The 18751-nt window shown below is 44.1% G+C and overlaps 1 protein-coding gene across 4 annotated transcripts in view; it reads right to left on the reverse strand.

The window, feature by feature from the left end:
* The window catches only part of LOC105478279 (nuclear VCP like), a 106435-nt gene that overhangs the window by 10904 nt on the left and 76780 nt on the right, over nt 1-18751 (reverse strand). For all 4 annotated transcript variants that reach the window (XR_011614672.1, XM_071081150.1, XM_011735415.2 and 1 more), the window contains one exon: nt 12969-13075. Coding sequence is in view for 3 of the 4 variants with exons in the window: in XM_071081150.1 (XP_070937251.1) it covers nt 12969-13075 (107 nt within the window). In the remaining variant the exon portion in view is untranslated. Of the gene's footprint in view, nt 1-12968; nt 13076-18751 lie in introns of those variants that run through there.

Here is an 18751-nt window from a genome sequence, read left to right on the forward strand (position 1 = left end):
GCCTCAAGCAATTCTCCTGCCCCAGCCTCCCAAAATGCTGGGATTACAGACATAAGCCACTGCACCCAATCAAAACAGTTTTTAATTATTTAAAATGTGTGACAGTTAGATGGTAAGCTTATGAGTATTTGCTTATTATTCTGATTCATAACTTACATATACATTGCATATGTTCTTTCCTGTGTAGCAAATATTATATTATTAAATAACTATTTTAAGAAGAAACATTGCCGGGCGCGGCAGCTCGCACCTGTAATCCCAGCACTTTGAGAGGCCGAGGAGGGCGAATCACCTGAGGTCAGGAGTTTGAGACCAGCCTGGCCAACGTGGTGAAACCCTGTCTCTACTAAAACAAAAATTAGCTGGGCATGGTGGCGTGTGCCTGTAATCACAGCTACTCAGAAGGCTGAGACAGGAGAATCACTGGAACCCGGGAGGTGGAGGCTGCAGTGAGCTGAGATTATACCACTGCACTCCAGCCTGGGTGATGGAGACTTGGTCTCAAAACAAAAAAAAAAAAGAAAAGAAGAAACACACACAAAAGTGAATAAACACAAGCCATTAAGCTTTTCTCTTTTTTTTTCTTTGAGACAGAGTCTGGCTCTGTCACCCAGGTTGAAGTGCAGTGGCGCAATCCTGGCTTACTGCAACCTCCACCTCCCGGGCTCAAGCGATCCTCCCACCTCAGCCTCTTGGGTAGCTGGGACTACAGGCACCCACTACCACACCTGGCTAATTTTTGTATTTTTTGTAGAGATGGGGTTTCACGATGTTGCCCAGACTGATCTCAAACTCCTCAGCTCAGGTGATCTGCCCACCTTGGCCTCCCAAAGTGCTGGGATTACAGGTGTGGGCCACAGCACCTGCCCAGTAAGCTTTTCTTAGTGTAAAGCGTCAGCCTGGCAAAGTGCTCCAGGCACAGGGTTCGGTGACCTGGCTGAGAGGACTGGAGTTGCCGGCCTTGTGCACTAGTTACCTGTTGCTCTGCCCACACTCACATACCAGCCTCTTACTGCATCCCTGCAGGGCATATTCAAGAACTGCATAAATTATACATCTGTTAGTTGCTATCACTAAATAAAATGGACATGTTATCTACCACAGGTTCAAGAAACAGTTAATTTCCCATTCAATCCATTTTGACCTGGGACCCAAACTATGATCTTAGGCAAACAACCTTGTGCTTTTTCCTCTGAGTAGTAAAACTAAAGGGTCAGAATGTAGGATTGCTAAGCATCTTTTAGTGTGAACAATTTTCAACTGAGTCAGGATAGTGGTCAATCCTGGGGGCAGGTAGGAGTGGGTAGTGACTGGAAGCAGAAGGGCAGCTTTTGTAGGTGTGGGAATGTTCTATTTTATTGTGGCAAAACATACAAAAAACTGACCATTTCAACCATTTTTCAGTGTACAGTTCAGTGGCATTAAGTCCATCCGCATTGTTGTATCACCCCTATCCAGCTCCAGAACTTTTCTATCTTCCCAAAAGAAAACAATGCATCCATTAAACAGTAACTCCTCATTCCTCCTGCCCCCGCCTCCCAATCCCTGGCAGTCACCATTCTACTTCATAATTCTATGAATTAGACTTGGAGTGTTCTCTTTCTTGATCTAGAGACTTTGTTTGTAACAATTCATGGAGCTGGACATTTACGACTTTTTAATTTTTTTTCTTGACTCTCTAAATCTACTTTACATTTACCACTTTTCTGTAGGTGTATCACACTTCAGTAAAAAGAGCTAAAAAGTGGAAATAACACTGGACGAGGAATTGGAAAACCTGAGTTTTAAAGTTCAGATTTGCAACTGAATGGCCTTTACGGAAGTTTGTTAACTTTATTATTTATTTAATATTTTTGATAATAAGAAACCAGTATCTTATCTCCAGATGAGTATATACAATTTTGTGCTATATTTGAGAGGGAAGGGGGGCATCAGTGAACATATAATAGTGATTTCTTAAAATGAAGACTAGCATAGACTTTCTTGCTATGGTGGTGGGCTGCCACATTAGGTAGAAGCCCTTATTAGGTGCTTTCTATGATTTTAAGAATCTGTCAACTTACCTCAACTGTCACACTGTCACATTAGCTGTACGGATCTTCCCTAAGGACACTCCACGTGCTGTTAGACAATCTAATCTCAAACTATCTAGTGTCCTGTTTTAATCAAAAGCTCAATTATAGGAAGACAATTATTTTATACTTCTCAATATCTAAATTCTACCCTTGGATTAAGCCGGACCTCCACGAGGTCCTGTGCACTCTCAGAGTGCATTTCTTGGACCTTCATCAAATTGTGTTTAATGAACTGGCTTTGAGTAATACCCTCAGTTTATATTAAGAAAACGACAAGCCTCAGTCCCAAGAGGCTTATTGTGTTTATGTCAGAAATATTATTAAAGACATTGTGCATCACATCTTAGTGTTCTCTTTGTGAGGACCCAGAGGAATTTTTCTTTTTTGTGTCTCGCTCTGTTGCCAGGCTGGAGTGCAGTGGTGCAATCTCGGTTCACTGCAACCTCCGCCTCCCAGGTTCAAGTGATTCTCCTGCCTCAGCCCCCTGAGTAGCTGAGATTACAGGCATGCGCCACCACACTGGATAATTTTTGTATTTTAGTAGAGATGGGGTTTCACCATATTGGTCAGGCTGGTCTGAAACTCCTGACCTCGTGATCTGCCTGCCTCATGATCCACCTGCCTCAGCTTCCCAAAGTGCTGGGATTACAGGTGTGAGCCACAGTGCCCAGCAGAGGAGGAATTTTTCTCACATTTGCATAGTGGGAGCAATTGTCAGCTTTCTATTCTTAGCATACCCTTTGTTTAAGAAAAATCTTTTGTGAAAGAAAGCTCAGTATATAAAGGAACACAATAAATAAATGAGGTGGGGTATGAGCTTAAGAAAATGAATTCATTGTTATACATTTAGATACTCTCAGAAGTTTCCTAATTCTTAGAAGATTAAACCTTTAGAAAAATAATTTCAAATACCCTCGAAAGAAAGTAACAAACTGTCCTCCTTTTTTTTTTTGAGACGGAGTCTCGCTCTGTCACCCAGGCTGGAGTGCAGTGGCTGGATCTCAGCTCACTGCAAGCTCCGCCTCCCGGGTTCATGTCATTCTCCCGCCTCAGCCTCCCGGGCAGCTGGGACTACAGGTGCCCGCCACCTCGCCTGGCTAGTTTTTTGTATTTTTAGTAGAGACGGGGTTTCACAGTGTTAGCCAGGATGGTCTCGATCTCCTGACCTTGTGATCCGCCCGTCTCGGCCTCCCAAAGTGCTGGGATTACAGGCTTGAGCCACCGCGCCGGCCTTTTTTTTTTTTTTTTTTTGAGACAGAGTCTCACCCTGTGGCCCAGGCTAAAGTGCAATGGAGTGATCTCGGCTCACTGCAAGCTCCCCCTCCCGGGTTCAAGAGATTCTTCTCCCTCAGCCTACCAAGTAGCTGGGATTACAGATGTGCACTACCATGCCCAGCTAATTTTTTGTATGTTTAGTAGAGATGGGTTTCACCATGTTGGCCAGGCTGGTCTCTGATCTTGTGATCCACCCACCTCGGCCTTCCAAAGTGCTGGGATTACAGGCATGAGCCACCATGCTCAGCCAAACTCTCCTTTTTTTGAGGGCATGAGGTGTACTCTACCTAGGATACCTCCAAAAGTTTCTATAGCAACATTACTTTCTAATTAGTAGAAATAAGGGCTAAGGAATCTTTGGATCATTGAAATCTAACTATTCTTTCATTGAAATATGGTAATCTTTCCGACTTATAGTAAGAACTAAAATGAATTCTATTTATTCTCAAGTGAGAGCAAATGAGAAGAATTTTATTTTATTTTATTATTATTTTTTTTGAGATGGAGTCTTGCTCGTCGCCCAGGCTGGAGTGCAGTGGTGCGATATCAGCTCACTGCGAGCTCCACCTCCCAGGTTCACGCCATTCTCCTGCCTCAGCCTCCCGAGTAGCTGGGACAACAGGCGCCCGTCACCATGCCCGGTTAACTGTTTGTATTTTTTAGTAGAGAAGGGGTTTCACCGTGTTAGCCAGGATGGTCTTGATCTCCTGACCTCGTGATCCGCCCACCTCGGCTTCCCAAAGTGCTGGGATTACAGGCGTGAGCCACCACGCCCGGCGAGAAGAATTTTAAATGGCATAATAAAGAGCTTATAAAACAAAATATGAGTATTTCAGAAAACCATTTATTGAAATGGTACTAGGATATCAAGTATTTAGAAGCTTAAACTAATTTGTTTTTTCTTTATGCCATTTTCTCTTAATAATGTTATATTACAATAATACTATATTATTTTTTAATAAAGGCCTTAATGGAAATCTCAAATAATTTGGTAACTACAGAAAGCTAAGCTAAAGGAATTATTAGAAAAAGAAGGAAAACAGTCTCTTAAGGAAATTATAGGCCAGGCGTGGTGACTCATGCCTGTAATCCCAGCACTCTGGGAGGCCAAGGCGGGCAGATCACCTGAGGTCAAGAGTTCGAGACCAGCCTAGGCAACATGGTGAAACCCTGTGTCTACTAAAAATACTGGTGTAGGCCGGGTGCGGTGGCTCATGCCTGTAATCCCAGCACTTTGGGAGGTCGAGGCAGGCGGATCACCTGAGTTCAGGAGTTTGAGACTAGCCTGGCCAACATGGTGAAACACCATCTCTACTAAAATACAAAACTTAGCCGGGTGTGGTGGCAGGTGCCCATAATCCCAGCTACTCAGGACACTGAGGCAGGAGAATTGCTTGAACCCAGGAGGCAGAGGTTGCAGTGAGACGAGATCACACCACTGCACTCCAGCCTACGGAACAAGAGCGAGACATCGTCTCAAAAAACAAAAACAAAAACAAAAACAAAAAAAAACAGGTGTGGTGGCAGGTGCCTATAACCCCAGCTATTTAGGAGGCTGAGGCAGGAGAATCACTTGAACCTGGGAGGCAGAGGTTGCAGTGAGCCAAGATCACACCATTGCACTCTAGCCTGGGCATCAAGAGCAAAACTCCGTCTCAAAGGAAAAAAAAAAGAGTTATCCCACAAATATTGTATGATTCTACTTGTATGAGGTACCTAGTAATAGGCAAAGTATAGAGACAGAAAGTAGAATGGTGGTTGCCAGGGGCTAAGGAAGAAGGAATGGGCAGTTTACGTTTAATGGGGACGGAGTTTCAGTTTGGGAAGCTGAAAAAGTTCTGGAGATGAGTAGTGGTGATGGTTGCACAACAATGTGAATGTACTTACTGCCACAGAAATATACACTTAAAAATGGCGAAAATGATAAATTTTATGTTATATATCTATAGCATTTTACTAAAATTTGAAAAAAGTTATGGCTTATTTACACTGATATTTTCCTATAAATCTTTTTATTTTCTTTGAGACGGAGTCTCGCTCTGTCGCCCAGGCTGGAGTGCAGTGGCGCGATCTCGGCTCACTGCAACCTCTGCCTCCCGGGCTCACGCCATTCTCCTGCCTCGGCCTCCCGAGCAGTTGGGACTACAGGCGCCTGCCACCACGCCCGGCTGATTTTTTTGTATTTTTAGTAGAGACGGGGTTTCACCGTGTTTGCCAGGATGGTCTTGATCTCCTGACCTCGTGATCCTCCTGCCTCGGCCTCCCAAAGTGCTGGGATTACAAGCGTGAGCCACTGTGCCCGGCCGATATTTTCCTATAATTCTTATTAAGCATTATATGTTTTGAAATACTCAGGTTCAAAAAGTAATTCAAGACATGCTACTACTTTTATTTTAACAAATATTTTCATTTGGTCATACAAATCTATTTTTTTTTTTTTTGGAGATGGAGTCTCACTCTGTGTCCAGGTTGGAATGCAATGGCATGATCTCACTTCACTGGATTTACACCATCCTCCTGCCTCAGCCTTCCGAGTAGCTGGGACTATAGGCACACGCCACCATGCCTGGTCAATTTTGGTATTTTCAGTAGAGATGGGGTTTCACCATACTGGTCAAGCTGGTCTCAAACTCCTGACCTCAGGTGATCCACCCACCTCGGCCTCCCAAAGTGCTGGGATTACAGGCGTGAGCCACCATGCCCAACCAACTTTATTCTTAAATCTATTCTTAATTACATATCAGAGTTTAGAATCATTAATGCTTTCTTGTTTTGTTTTGTTTTGAGACGGAGTTTCGCTCTTCTTGCCTAGGCTAGAGTGCAATGGTGCAATCTCGGCTCACTGCAACCTCTGCCTCCTGGATTCAAGTGATTCTCCTGTCTCAGCCTCCTGAGTAGCTTAGTACCCACCACCATGCCTGGCTATTTTTTTTTGGTATTTTTAGTAGAAATGGGGTTTCACCATGTTGGCCAGGCTGGTCTCGAACTCCTGACCTCATGATCCACCCACCTTAGCCTCCCAAAGTGCTGGGATTATAGGCGTGAGCCACTGTACCTGGCCCACTCACTCTTCTTTTATGAAACTTAGATCCCAAAAGATACGAAGAAGTTGCTTTGACCCACAAATTTTTTTCAGACTTTTAAGAACAGGACTAAACATCTTTATTCTAATCTCTTTGTAATATTTCAGATGTTAATAGGAGAAAGAGAAAACTGTATATAAAACAATCTGGGAAATTAAAGTCAAAAGCCAGCAAACTGAAATAGAAAGGGTAAACATTAAAAATGCCAATTTTCCTCACTTTGTTGACTTACAAACAACATACATGGGCAGGAAGTCTACCTTGTGACTTCTTCCCTCTGAGATTAGATATTGTGCTTCCTCTTCCTCTCACTCTGCCCTGCTTTAGCCATCAACAAAGTTTTTTAAACAAAAACACTCATGACCTCTGAAGGATGAGGTTAAGATAAGGATGTGAAATTGCAGTGCTAATAGCCCTCTTGAGAGGGCACCAGGCCGACGCAGGCAGACAGGGCACAGGGAGGCTGCATGTGGGTCCTGCTCCTGGGCAGCTCTGCCCAATAAGGTTCCAAGTCTTAGAACAGGACACAGAATTGAAGCAAAAATGCACTCTCAAGACAAAGAGAATAAACTAACAAAAGCCCTTCTGCCGTTGGCACAGACAGAGGCTGAGGACTGACTATGCAGCAGTCTAAACCACAATCTACAAAAGTTGCTTTTGGACAGGCAAGGTAGCTCACGCCTGTAATCCCAACACTTTGAGAGGCCGAGGTGGGCAGATCACAAAGTCAGGAGTTCCAGACCAGCCTGGCCAACATGGTGAAACCTCATTTCCCTAAAAATACAAAAATTAGCCAGGTGTGGTGGCACGTGTCTATAATCCCAGCTACTCGGGAGGCGGGGTTCGTCCGCCTTGGCATCCCAAAGTGCTGGGATTACAGGTGTGAACCACCATGCTCGGCCAAAGTTGACCTCTATTGAAATGTCTTTTCTGTTTTTTTTTTTCTTCTTCCATATTCACAACTTTGTGCTTGGAAGCTGCAGGACTCCTCTCTGTTACCCACCCCATTTATACCAGATGACTATTTTTTTTTTTTTTTTGGAGACAGAGTTTTGCTCTTGTTGCCCAGGTTGGAGTGCAATAGTATGATCTCAACTCACCACAACCTCTGCTTCCCGGGTTCAAGCTATTCTCCTGCCTCAGCCTGCTGAGTAGCTAGGATTATAGGCATGCGCCACCATGCCCAGCTAATTTTGTATTTTTAGTAGAGATGGGGTTTCTCCATGTTGGTCAGGCTGGTCTTGAACTCCTGACCTCAGGTGGTCTGCCTGCCTCAGCCTCCCAAAGTGCTGGGATTACAAGCATGAGCCACCACGCCCGGCCAGATGACCATTCTATACAGACAGACAAACCAAATACATACATACATATATGGTCGTGAGAGAAAATCTGAAAATACAAAGCAAATGAGCACTCTGGGAGGCCAAGGCAGGCAGATGAGACCAGGAGATTGAGACCAGATTGACCAACATGGGGAAACCCCGACTCTACTAAAACTACAAAGATTAGCTAGGTATGGTGGCCCATGCCTGTAGTTCCAGCTACTTGGGAGGCTGAGGCAGGAGAATCACTTGAACCTGGGAGGCAGAGGTTACAGTGAGTAGAGTAACATCTGACATGTAGGCTGATATTATCAGGTAGGTCTTGTTGTTGCTCCAAGCTGGCTGGGCCCTTACAGTGAAGCTGTGGTGCTCTCCTATTACACATAAATAATTCCACAGAATACGGACATTAGACAAGGCCACTCTGTGACCGTGAAGGATCAAGACAGAAATGAGAACACTCTGTAATGAAGTCTGAACATGGACAAAGCATAAACACTGTCCAAGACACAAACATGACCAAACATCCGCCATCTTAGCTAATATAACTACTGTTTCTTTGCCAATCACAGTTTTAGCCTTGGTCTAATCTTCCTTCCGTTTAGGCAAGATTTATTAAGTCACCCAAATATAGAATTATGCTTGCTTTTTAACAGCCATTCAGGGCAAAGGCTGTTATTAAATCCTTCCCAAATCTAACACAAATCCCAAATCAATTAAGTCCTAATACCCTCTTACTGAGATATGCCCCCAGTTCCCCATGGAGTACATTCTCCTGCACTGCAAAGAGTAATAAGCCCAACTTGTTCAACTACATGTGTGCTCTTGGTGGGGTTTGGTTGAAGAGCACTAACAAAGTGGAAAAATGACGCATAATGCCATCTCCCAGAGGCAAGCACTGTATGTTGGCATATTTCCTTCTTGATGTTTTTCACTGTATGTCTTTATAAATATAGTTGAAATCGCCACACTATTCAGTCACCTTTATTTACTTCCCCTCCTCAGGAATGAATGAATACATTTGTCATTGTTTCATAAACATTCCTATTATCATCTAGAAGGCAAGCTCCTGATAGGTAAGACAATGTCTTACGTTTCTCAGTCTCTACACAATCAAGGATGTATTTAGTTTATAACAAATACTTATCAATGAAGTGGGATACTTTTTTTAATTTTATTTTGAGATGGAGTCTCACTCTGTCGCCCACGTTGGAGTACAATCTTGGCTCACTGCAACCTCCACCTCCCAGGTTCAAGTGCTTCTTGTGCCTCAGCCTCCTGAGTAGCTGGGATTATAGGAGCACACCATCACGCCCAGCTAATTTTTGTATTTTTGTAGAGACACTGTTTTGCCATGTTGGCCAGGCTGGTCTTGAACTCCTGACCTCAAGTGATCCACCTGCCTCGGTCTCCCAAAGTGCTGGGATTACAGGCATGAGTGGGGTACTTTGAATATTCACCCCTTGGTCTGAGGCCTAATGATTTTGGCCAATAGCACTGAAATTCTAGATTAATGAAGTGTAAAGTTGTTCTGGTGTGAGTACCATACATTGAATGAAACACAGCAGGAAGAATGAGCCAATCATTCTTCTGGTTCAAAATCTGTAAGGCTCTGAATACCACATGCCTCATCTCTGGCACGTCTAGAAATAAATACCAATCCAACTTTTCTCTTTAGTTCATGAAATCCCAAGGACAAGTGTGAAAGCATTATCATTATGTCACCATGACTACAGGAAATTCTTATAATTGGATATGTGTGTGCTTATTTGTATATACATACACACCCACATACATTGACCAAAGCAAACAAAATCTCACTATCATAGTTCCTAATGACAGAGCCAAGGAGGCCAGGAATGGTGGCTCACGCCTGTAATCCCAGCACTTTGGGAGGCCGAGGTGGGCGGATCACTTGAAGTCAGGAGTTTGAGACCAGCCTGGCTAACATGGTGAAACCCCGTCTCTACTAAAAATACAAAAAAAAAAAAAAAAAAAAAATTAGCCGGGTGTGGTGGCATCCACCTGTGGCCCCAACTATGCAGGGAGGCTGAAGCCGATTTGCTTGAACCCGGGAGGTGGAGGTTGCAGTGAGCTGAGATCACGCCATTGCACTCCAGCCTGGGCGACAAACAGGGTCTCTTTTTTTGAAACACTGTGTCAAAACAAAAAACAAAAAACAAAACAGAGCCAACAAAAGGGAGAGAAGATGCTATGATGCAGTCATCATCAAATTTGTCTGATGCAAAGAAATAAGTATATGGCACCAAAGCAGGGTTTCTTAACTTTGGCATTATTGATATTTTGAGTTGGATAATTCTTTTTTCTTTCCCTTGAGACAGGGTCTCAGCTCTGCTGCTCAGGCTGGAGTGCAGTGGTGTGATCATGGCACACTGCAGCCTTGACCTCTTGGGGTCAAGTCATCCTCCCACCTCAGCCTACCAAGTAGCTGGGACTACGGGTGCATGCCACTATGCCTAGCTAATTAAATAAAAACATTTTCTTGGCAAGGTGCGGTGGCTCACGTTTGTAATCCCAGCACTTTGGGAGATTTGAGGCAGGTGGATCACAAGGTCAGGAGCTCGAGACCAGCCTGGCCAATGTGGTGAAACCCTGTTTCTACTAAAAATACAAAAATTAGCTGGGTTTGGTGGTGCACACCTGTAATCCTAGCTACTCAGGAGGCTGAGGCAGGAGAATCACTTGAACATGGGAGGTGGAGGTTGCAGTGAGCTGAGATGGCACCACTGCACTCCAGTCTGGGCAATAGAGTGAGATTCCATCTTGAAAGAAAGAAAAAAAATATATATATGTGTGTGTGTGTGTATATATATATATATATTTTTTTTTTTTTTTCTTGTAGAGACAGGGTCTCACTATGTTGTCCAGGCTGGTCTCCAACTCCTGGCTCAAGTGATCCTCCTGCCTCAGCCTCCTAAATTGCTGGGATTACAGGCCTGAGCCACCATGCCTGGCCTTGGATAATTCTTTGTTGTTGGCTGTCCTGTGCACTGTAGAATATTTAGCAGCATTATCATTCCTCTGCGTAGTGGTAAACAAATGTCCCTAGACATTGCCAAATGTTCCCTGGGGATGTGAGGTGGGGTGGTGGGAAAACTGCCTTAGGTAGAGAACTACTGAACTAAAGCAGTATGTTTTCATGGCTTTGACCACCAGCTATGTCCTGATGACAGACAAAACTATAGCTCAGCCAGAGGACTCTCCTAAACTCCCAACCACAGACCCAACATCCTGCTGGACTTTTCCACTTGATAGTGCCCAGGCACCTGAAACTCAGATAGTTCATCTCCCAGATCTCTAATCCTGGTGGATGCCACCAGCTGCACAAGCTGCAAATTCATCTACATTTTCCTTTAACTCCCAACTGTACAGTTAATCCAATGTCCTACTAATTAAAACCTTTAAACAGTTCTCCTATCTGTATCTTCTTTATTATTCCCGTGATAACGCCTTAGTTTGTTATTTTTTCTTTTTCATTGATGTTTCTGAGTCATATTGCCTTAGTTCTAAAATGCTTAATTTCATAGCTTTTAGTTTCACTAGCTTCCAAACTGTTTTCCACACTGTGCATCAATAGAATCTTTCTACCCCACAAAGATGATCATCCTTCTGTTTTCATCTTTCCTGTTCTCCCTCCTCTGGGTGATTTTTAAGGAACACTGCTAAAGGCAATTTTAAGTAACGATGGCCCAGTGAAGCAGGATCACAGAATCTTCCTTTGTCAGCATCAAAAGAATACTAAAAAAAGTTTAAGATAGATAGATAGCTCTAGAAAAAGTTAGACACACATAATCAAGGGATTTCAGCAGAATCAGGAAGAACTGCCAAGGTATGCCACTTTCCAGGGAGCTGGACAGCACTGGGTACAACCCCATGAGAGTGGGACAGCTCCCATGCGGGAGGTATCTCCAACTGGATGGACAGAGTGGGTCCAGGTACAAGTGATTTCATCCCCAGAAGGGTTAACATCACCAGCTTAGCTCCCTCTCCCATCCCAAGGCTATAGAAATACAGACACAAAGCCCTGCTACAGACCTCAAAATGTGATGTGTCAAGGGCAGAAAAACTAGTTCCAGGTAGTGAGAAGTGGGATGACAGAACTCATTCACTTCTTTTTTTTGAGAGAGGGTCTTGGTCTGTCACCCAGGCTTGAGAGCAGTAGTGCGATCTTGGCTGACTGCAACCTCCACTTCTTGGGCTCAAGCGATTTTCCAGCCTCAGCCAGGCATGAGCCATTGAGGTCCAGCTAATTTTTGTATTTTTTGTACAGATGGGGTTTCCCCATGTTTCCCAGGCTGATCTTGAACTCCTGAGGTCAAAGCAATCCACCTGCCTTGGCTTCCCAAAGTGCTGAGATGACAGATGTGAGCCAACGTGTTTGGCCCACTTACTTACTTATTTTTAAAGATAGGGTCTTGCAGGGCCGGGCACGGTGGCTCACGCCTGTCATCCCAGCACTCTGGGAGGCCGAGGCGGGCAGGTCACGAGGTCAGGAGATTGAGACCATCTTGGCTAACATGGTGAAACGCCATCTCTACTAAAAAATACAAAAAATTAGCCAGGTGTGGTGGCGGGAGCCTGTAGTCCCAGCTACTCGGGAGGCTGAGGCAGGAGAATGGCGTGAACCTGGGAGGCGGAGCATGCAGTGAGCTGAGCTCTCGCCATTGCACTCCAGCCTGGGCAACAGAGTGAGACTCTGCCTCAGGAAAAAAAAAAAAAAAAAGATAGGGTCTTGCTCTGTTGCCCAGGCTGGAGTGCAGTGGTGTGATCACAACTCCCTGGAGACTTGACCTCCTGGTCTCAAGCAATCCTTCCACCTAAGCCTTCTGAGTACATGGTACTACAGGGGGGTGCCACCATATCTGGTTAATTTTTTCTATCTATAGTGAGACAGAGTCTCACTATATTGCCCAGGCTGGTACTGAACTCCTGGGCTCAGATCTGTCCAGCTCGCCCTCCCAAAGTGCTAGAGTTTCTCTAAAAGTTTCTACTCCATTTCAAATATGATCTGATGTAAATTATTTTAAAGTAATAATTGAAGATCAGTTCACCTTCCCTTTGGGAGATACAGGCTGGCCAAACACAGTTACAGAAAAGAAAAGAAATCAGTCAACTAAATTACTACCTGTTATAACTGTCTCTATTTAAAACAAGAGAAACACATATAAAAATGTACCATTTCCTTTACTCACTTTTGTGATAGTTTTTAAGATGGCAAGGCGATCTGTAGGGGGTGGTAAACCCACAAACAGTGTTTTGTCCAGGCGGCCCGGGCGCAGGATTGCAGGGTCAATTATATCTAGAGAAGGGAGAAAAAAGTCTTAAATAAAACCTTTTATTTTTATTTTTTAGAGACAGGGTCTTGTTCCGTCTCCCAGGCTGGAGTGCAGTGGCATGATCTCAGCTCACTGCAGCCTCAACCTCCCAGACTCCGGTGATTCTACCACCTCAGCCTCCTGAGTAGCTAAGACTACAGATGCATGCTACCATGCCTGGCTAATTTTTTTTCTTTTACTTAATTTAATTAATTAATTAATTTTTTATTTCAATAGGTTTTTGGGGAGCAGGTGGTGTTTGGCTACATGAGTAAGTTATTTGGTGATTTTTGAGATTTTGGTGCACCCATCACTGGAGCAGCACACACTGTACTCAGTGTGCAGTCTTTTGTCCCTCAACCACTCTTACCCTTTCCCTCGAGTCCGCAAAAGTCCATTGTATCATTCTTATGCTTTGTGTCCTGATAGCTTAGCTCCCACTTATGAGTGAGCACATACGACGTTTGGCTGGCTAATTTTTGTATTTTTAGTGGAGACAGGATTTCGCCATGTTGCCCAGGGTAGTCTTGAACTCCCGAGTGCAATCCACCCTTCTCCGCCTCCCAAAGTGCTGCGATTACAGACGTGAGCCACTGTGCTCAGACCAAACAAATAAAATCTTTTAAAAATGCAATTAGGCCGGGTACGGAGGCTCATGCCTGTGATCCCAGCACTTTGGGAGGCCAAGTAGGCGGATCACGATGTCAGGAGATAGAGACCATCCTGGCTAACACGGTGAAACCCGTCTCTACTAAAAATACAAAAAATTAGCCAGGCGTGATGGCGGGCGACTGTAGTCCCAGCTACTTGGGAGGCTGAGGCAGGAGAATGATGTGAACCCGGGAGGCGGAGGTTGCAGGGAGCCGAGATTGCACCACTGCACTCCAGCCTGGGCGACAGAGCAAGGCTCCGTCTCAAAAAAAAAAAAAGCAATTAATGGCTGGGCAGGGTGGCTCACACCAGTAATCCCAGCACTTTGGGAGGCCAAGGCGGGTGGATCACCCGAGGTCAGGAGTTTGAGACCAGCCTGGCCACTATGGTGAAACCCTGTCTCTACTAAAAATACAAAAATTAGCCGGGTATGGTGGTGCACACCTGTAATCCCACCTATTCGGGAGGCTGAGGCAGGAGAATTGCTTGATTGCTTGAGCCAGCTTGAGCCCGGGAGACGGAGGTCACAGTGAACTGAGATCATGCCACCGCACTCCAGCCCGGCCAACAGAGTGATACTGTCTCAAAAAAAAAAAAAAAAAAAAAAAGCAATTAAAATGAGATGAGAAGAACCTTTTTTTAAAAAATAAAAAATTAATAAATTGCATTTTATTTAAATGAAAAACTTCCGCTCATCAAAATACATCTCTTTGGCCACGCATGGCGGCAGATCACCTGAGGTCAGGAGTTTGAAACCAACCTGGCCAACATAGCGAAACCCTGTCTCTACTAAAAAAAACCCCACAAATTAGCTGGGTGTGGTAGCACACACCTGTAATCCCAGCTACTTGGGAGGCTGAGGCAAGAGAATCTCTTGAACCTGGGAGGCGGAGGTTGCAACGAGCTGAGATCATACCAGTGCACTCCAGCCTGGGTGACAGAGCGAGACTCTGTCTCAAAAACAAAAACAAAAAAATAAAACATCTCCTTAAGAAAATGAAAAGTCCACCTCACCTTCTGGCCCCAAACTGCTCTTCCTCCAGGATTCCCTATCTCAGATAATGATCACCACACCACTCCCCCCCACCCTACCTCCCAAATACCAGGCAGGTTTCTCCCTTCCCTCTAACCGATTTCCATCAAGCATTCCTCTGATTACGTCAACCCTCAGTCAAGGCAAAATGTAAGTCCTCCTAACTGGTTCTGCCTCTAGACTTCCTCTAGTGACCAATGGTGTGAAACATTTTTCATGAGTTTATTTGCCATTTGTACAACTCCTATGGTGAAGTAACTGTACAAATCTTTTGGCCACTTTTATTTTTTAATGTTGATTAAATAATTTTGTAAACTGACACAGAAAAATGGTATATATTTAGGTTGTGCAACATGTTGTTGTTTTTGTTTTCAGACGGAGTCTCACTCTGTTGCCCAGGCTGGAGTGCAGTGGCACAATCTCAGCTCACTGCAACCTCTGCCTCCCGGGTTCAAGCAATTCTCCCGCCTCAACCTCCCGAGCAGCTGGGATTACAGGCAACCACCAGCATGCCCGGCTAACTTTTATATTTTTAGTAGAGATGGGGTTTCATCATGTTGGTCAGGCTGGTCGTGAACTCCTGACCTCGTGATCCACCTGCCTTGGCCTCCCAAAGAGTGCTGGGATTACAGGCATGAGCCACAGCGCCCGGCCTTTTTTTTGAGACGGAGTTTTGCTCTTGTTGCCCAGGCTGGAGTACAATGGTGCAATCTCGGCTCACCACAACCTCTGCCTCCCGGATTCAAGCAATTCTCCTGCCTCAGCCTCCCAAGTAGCTGGGATTACAGGCATGCACCACCACACCTGGCTAATTTTTTTTTGTATTTTTAGTAGAAATGGGATTTCTCCATGTTGGTCAGGCTGGTCTCGAACTCCCAACCTCAGGTGATCCGCTCATCTCGGCCTCCCAATGTGCTGGGATTACAGGCGTCAGCCACCGAGCCCGGCCAACATGTGTTTTTAAAATGTGTATACACTATGGAATGGCCAAGTTGAGACAACTGACGCAGGCATTACCTCATATTCTTACTACTTTTTTTGTGGTGAGATCACTTAAAATCTACTTTCTTGGCAATTTTCAAGTACCTTTTGGCCACTTTTAAAATGGTGTAGTTTTTTTTTTTGAGATGGAGTCTCACTCTGTCACCAGCTGGAGTGCAATGGCATGATCTCAGCTCACTGCAACCTCGGGTTCAAGTGATTCTCCTGTCTCAGCCTCCTGAGTAGCTGGGATTACAGGAACCGCCCATGTTCAGTTACCTTTTGTATTTTTAGTAGAGACAGGGTTTCACCATGCTGGCCAGGATGGTCTTGATTTCCTGACCTCGTGATCTGCATGCCTTGGCCTCCCAAAGTGCTGGGATTACAGGCGTGAGCCACTGAGTCTGGCCCAAAATGGTATAGGTTTTTTATTTTTTATTTTTATTTTTAGATGGAGTCTCGCTCTGCCTCCCAGGCTGGAGTGCAGTGGTGCGATCTTGGCTTATGGCAAGCTCCGCTTCCCAGGTTCTCGCCATTCTCCTGCCTCAGCCTCCCGAGTAGCTGGCACTACAGGTGTCCACCACCACACCTGGCTAACTTTTTTTTGTATTTTTAGTAGAGACTGGGTTTTACCGTGTTAGCCAGGTTGGTCTAGATCTCCTGACCTTATGATCCGCCTGCCTCGGCCTCCCAAAGTGCTGGGATTACAGGCGTGAGCCACCACTCCCAGCCTAAAATGGTGTAGTTTTTAATCCTTTATCAGATATATGCTTTGCAAATATTTTCTCCTAGTCTTTGGTTTATCTTTATATTCTCTTATTTGCATTTTTTTAAGAGACTGGGTCTCAGTACGCTGCCCAGGCTGGCCTTGAACTGCTGAGCTCAAGGGATCCTCCCACCTCAGTATCCTGAGTAGCTGGGTTTACAGGTGTGTACCACTGTACCTGGTTTATTGGCAGTTTTTGAAGAGCAGTTCAGTTTATCTATTTGCTCTTTTATGGTTTGTGCTTTTAATGTCATATAGGAAATCTTTGCTTAAATCAAATTTCTCCAATGTTTTCTTCCAAGAGTTTTATAATGTTATTTTCAATGGTCTTTGATCCATTTTTAGTTATTTTTTGTATGTGGTAAAAGGTATTAAGGTTCAATTTTTCTTTTTGCGTATGGAGGATATTCAACTGCTCCAGTACCATTGTTGAAAAGACTATACATTCTCCACTGCATTGCCTTTGTGCTTTTTGAAAACATCAACTATCTAGGTATGCATAGCAATGTTTCTGGATTTTTTTTCTGTTCCTTTGATCTATCTGTCTCAGTTCTATGCCAATTACCATGCTGTCAAAACATCTTTTAATTTAAACATATAAATACACGCCAGGAATGGTGGCTCACGCCTGTAATCCTAGCACTTTGGGAGGCTGAGGCAGGTGGATCGCTTGAGGTCAGGAATTCAAGACTAGCCTGGCCAACATGGTGAAACCCTGTCTCTATTAAAAATTAAAAACCTAGCTGAGCATGGTGTTGCGCGTGCCTGCAATCCCAGCTACTCGGGAAGCTGAGGCGGGAGAATCGCTTGAACCTGGGAAGCAAGGTTGCGGTGAGCCCAGATCATGCTACTGCACTCTAGCCTGGGCAACAGAGCGAGGCTCCATCTAAAAAAAAAAAAAAAAAACCCCACAAAAAACTCCCCACCACAAAAACAAATCTTAAAGCCAGTTCTATATGCCCCAAGGTAAAGGGGTATACTGATGATAATAAAGCATTCTTAGTTTGGGAGTCCTATAATCACTTAACATCTCTGACAAATATCACACTTAATATTATGTAGTTTATTATTTTAATAAGTTATTTACAGTAAAAGACATTCTGGACACTTTATATACATCTTAGTATTAAAGGACTTAAACTACACTTCACCAAAGGCTGTTGCAAGATGCTATGTATTACAACATTAGAAATGAGATGCTAATCTCTTCCCTAAACAGGCCCCTACCATTGTCTTTCCCATCTTAGTTAATGTGAACTCATTCTCCCAGTTTTTCAAGCCCAGACCTTGGAGCCATGCTTGATTCCACTTTCCCACATCCTTAACTACTCCATTAGCAAATCAGGTCAACCCTATGACACAATATATTCAGATTCTTTCTACAACCACAGCTATCACCCAGCTCAAACCACCACCATCTTGCACCTGCATTATTCTCACAGCTTCCCAACTGGTTCCCTATTTAATTGTGTCAGAGACAGAATTTTTTTTTTTCTTTTTCCTTTTGCCCTCTCAACCCAGCTTTTCCCAACTTTGGGAAAACTGGGAAGAGAAAGCCTAAGAGACAGAATTCTTAGGTAGAAGACTAAAAATAACAATTCTGATATTTACAATAAAAATGGCACTAACAATCCCAACACTTTAAAGAGAAAGTCCATTCACTCACAAATGAAATGGCTGCCTGAAAAAGAACCCTCCTTTCATCTGTTGATAAGCAGCACCTACTGTTCTATATCAAGCTCCTCCCTCCCCTCAAAAAAGCTATCACAGCTTGCCATGGGTAAAAAAACATTAATTAAAAAAGAAAAAAAGTTAAAATTGAGAGGTAACAGTAGCAACTTTTAACTTTAGGAAAATATTAATTTTGTTACAAATGGACCCTCAATTTTTAACAAAGGTAACAAGACAATTCAATGAGGGAGTAATTAATCTTTGCCACAAAGGTGCTAGGACAAGTGGTTTTTTGTTTGTTTGTTTGTTTCTGTTTTTGGAGACAGGGTCTTACTCTGTAGCCCAGGCTGGAGTGCAGTGGTATATCATAGCTCACTGCAGCCTTGATCTCTGGGGCTCAAGCAATCTTCCCGCCTCAGCCTCCCAAGTAGCTAACACTACAGGCATGCACTACCATGCCCATTTAATTTTGTTTTGTTTTTGTGTATTTTTTGTAGAGGTGAGGTCTCACTATGTTGCCCAGGCTGGTCCTGAACTCCTAAGCTCAAATAATCCTCT

This window comes from Macaca nemestrina, chromosome 1, assembly GCF_043159975.1.
Source record: "Macaca nemestrina isolate mMacNem1 chromosome 1, mMacNem.hap1, whole genome shotgun sequence".
In the NCBI taxonomy this organism is placed as follows: Eukaryota; Metazoa; Chordata; class Mammalia; order Primates; family Cercopithecidae; genus Macaca; species Macaca nemestrina.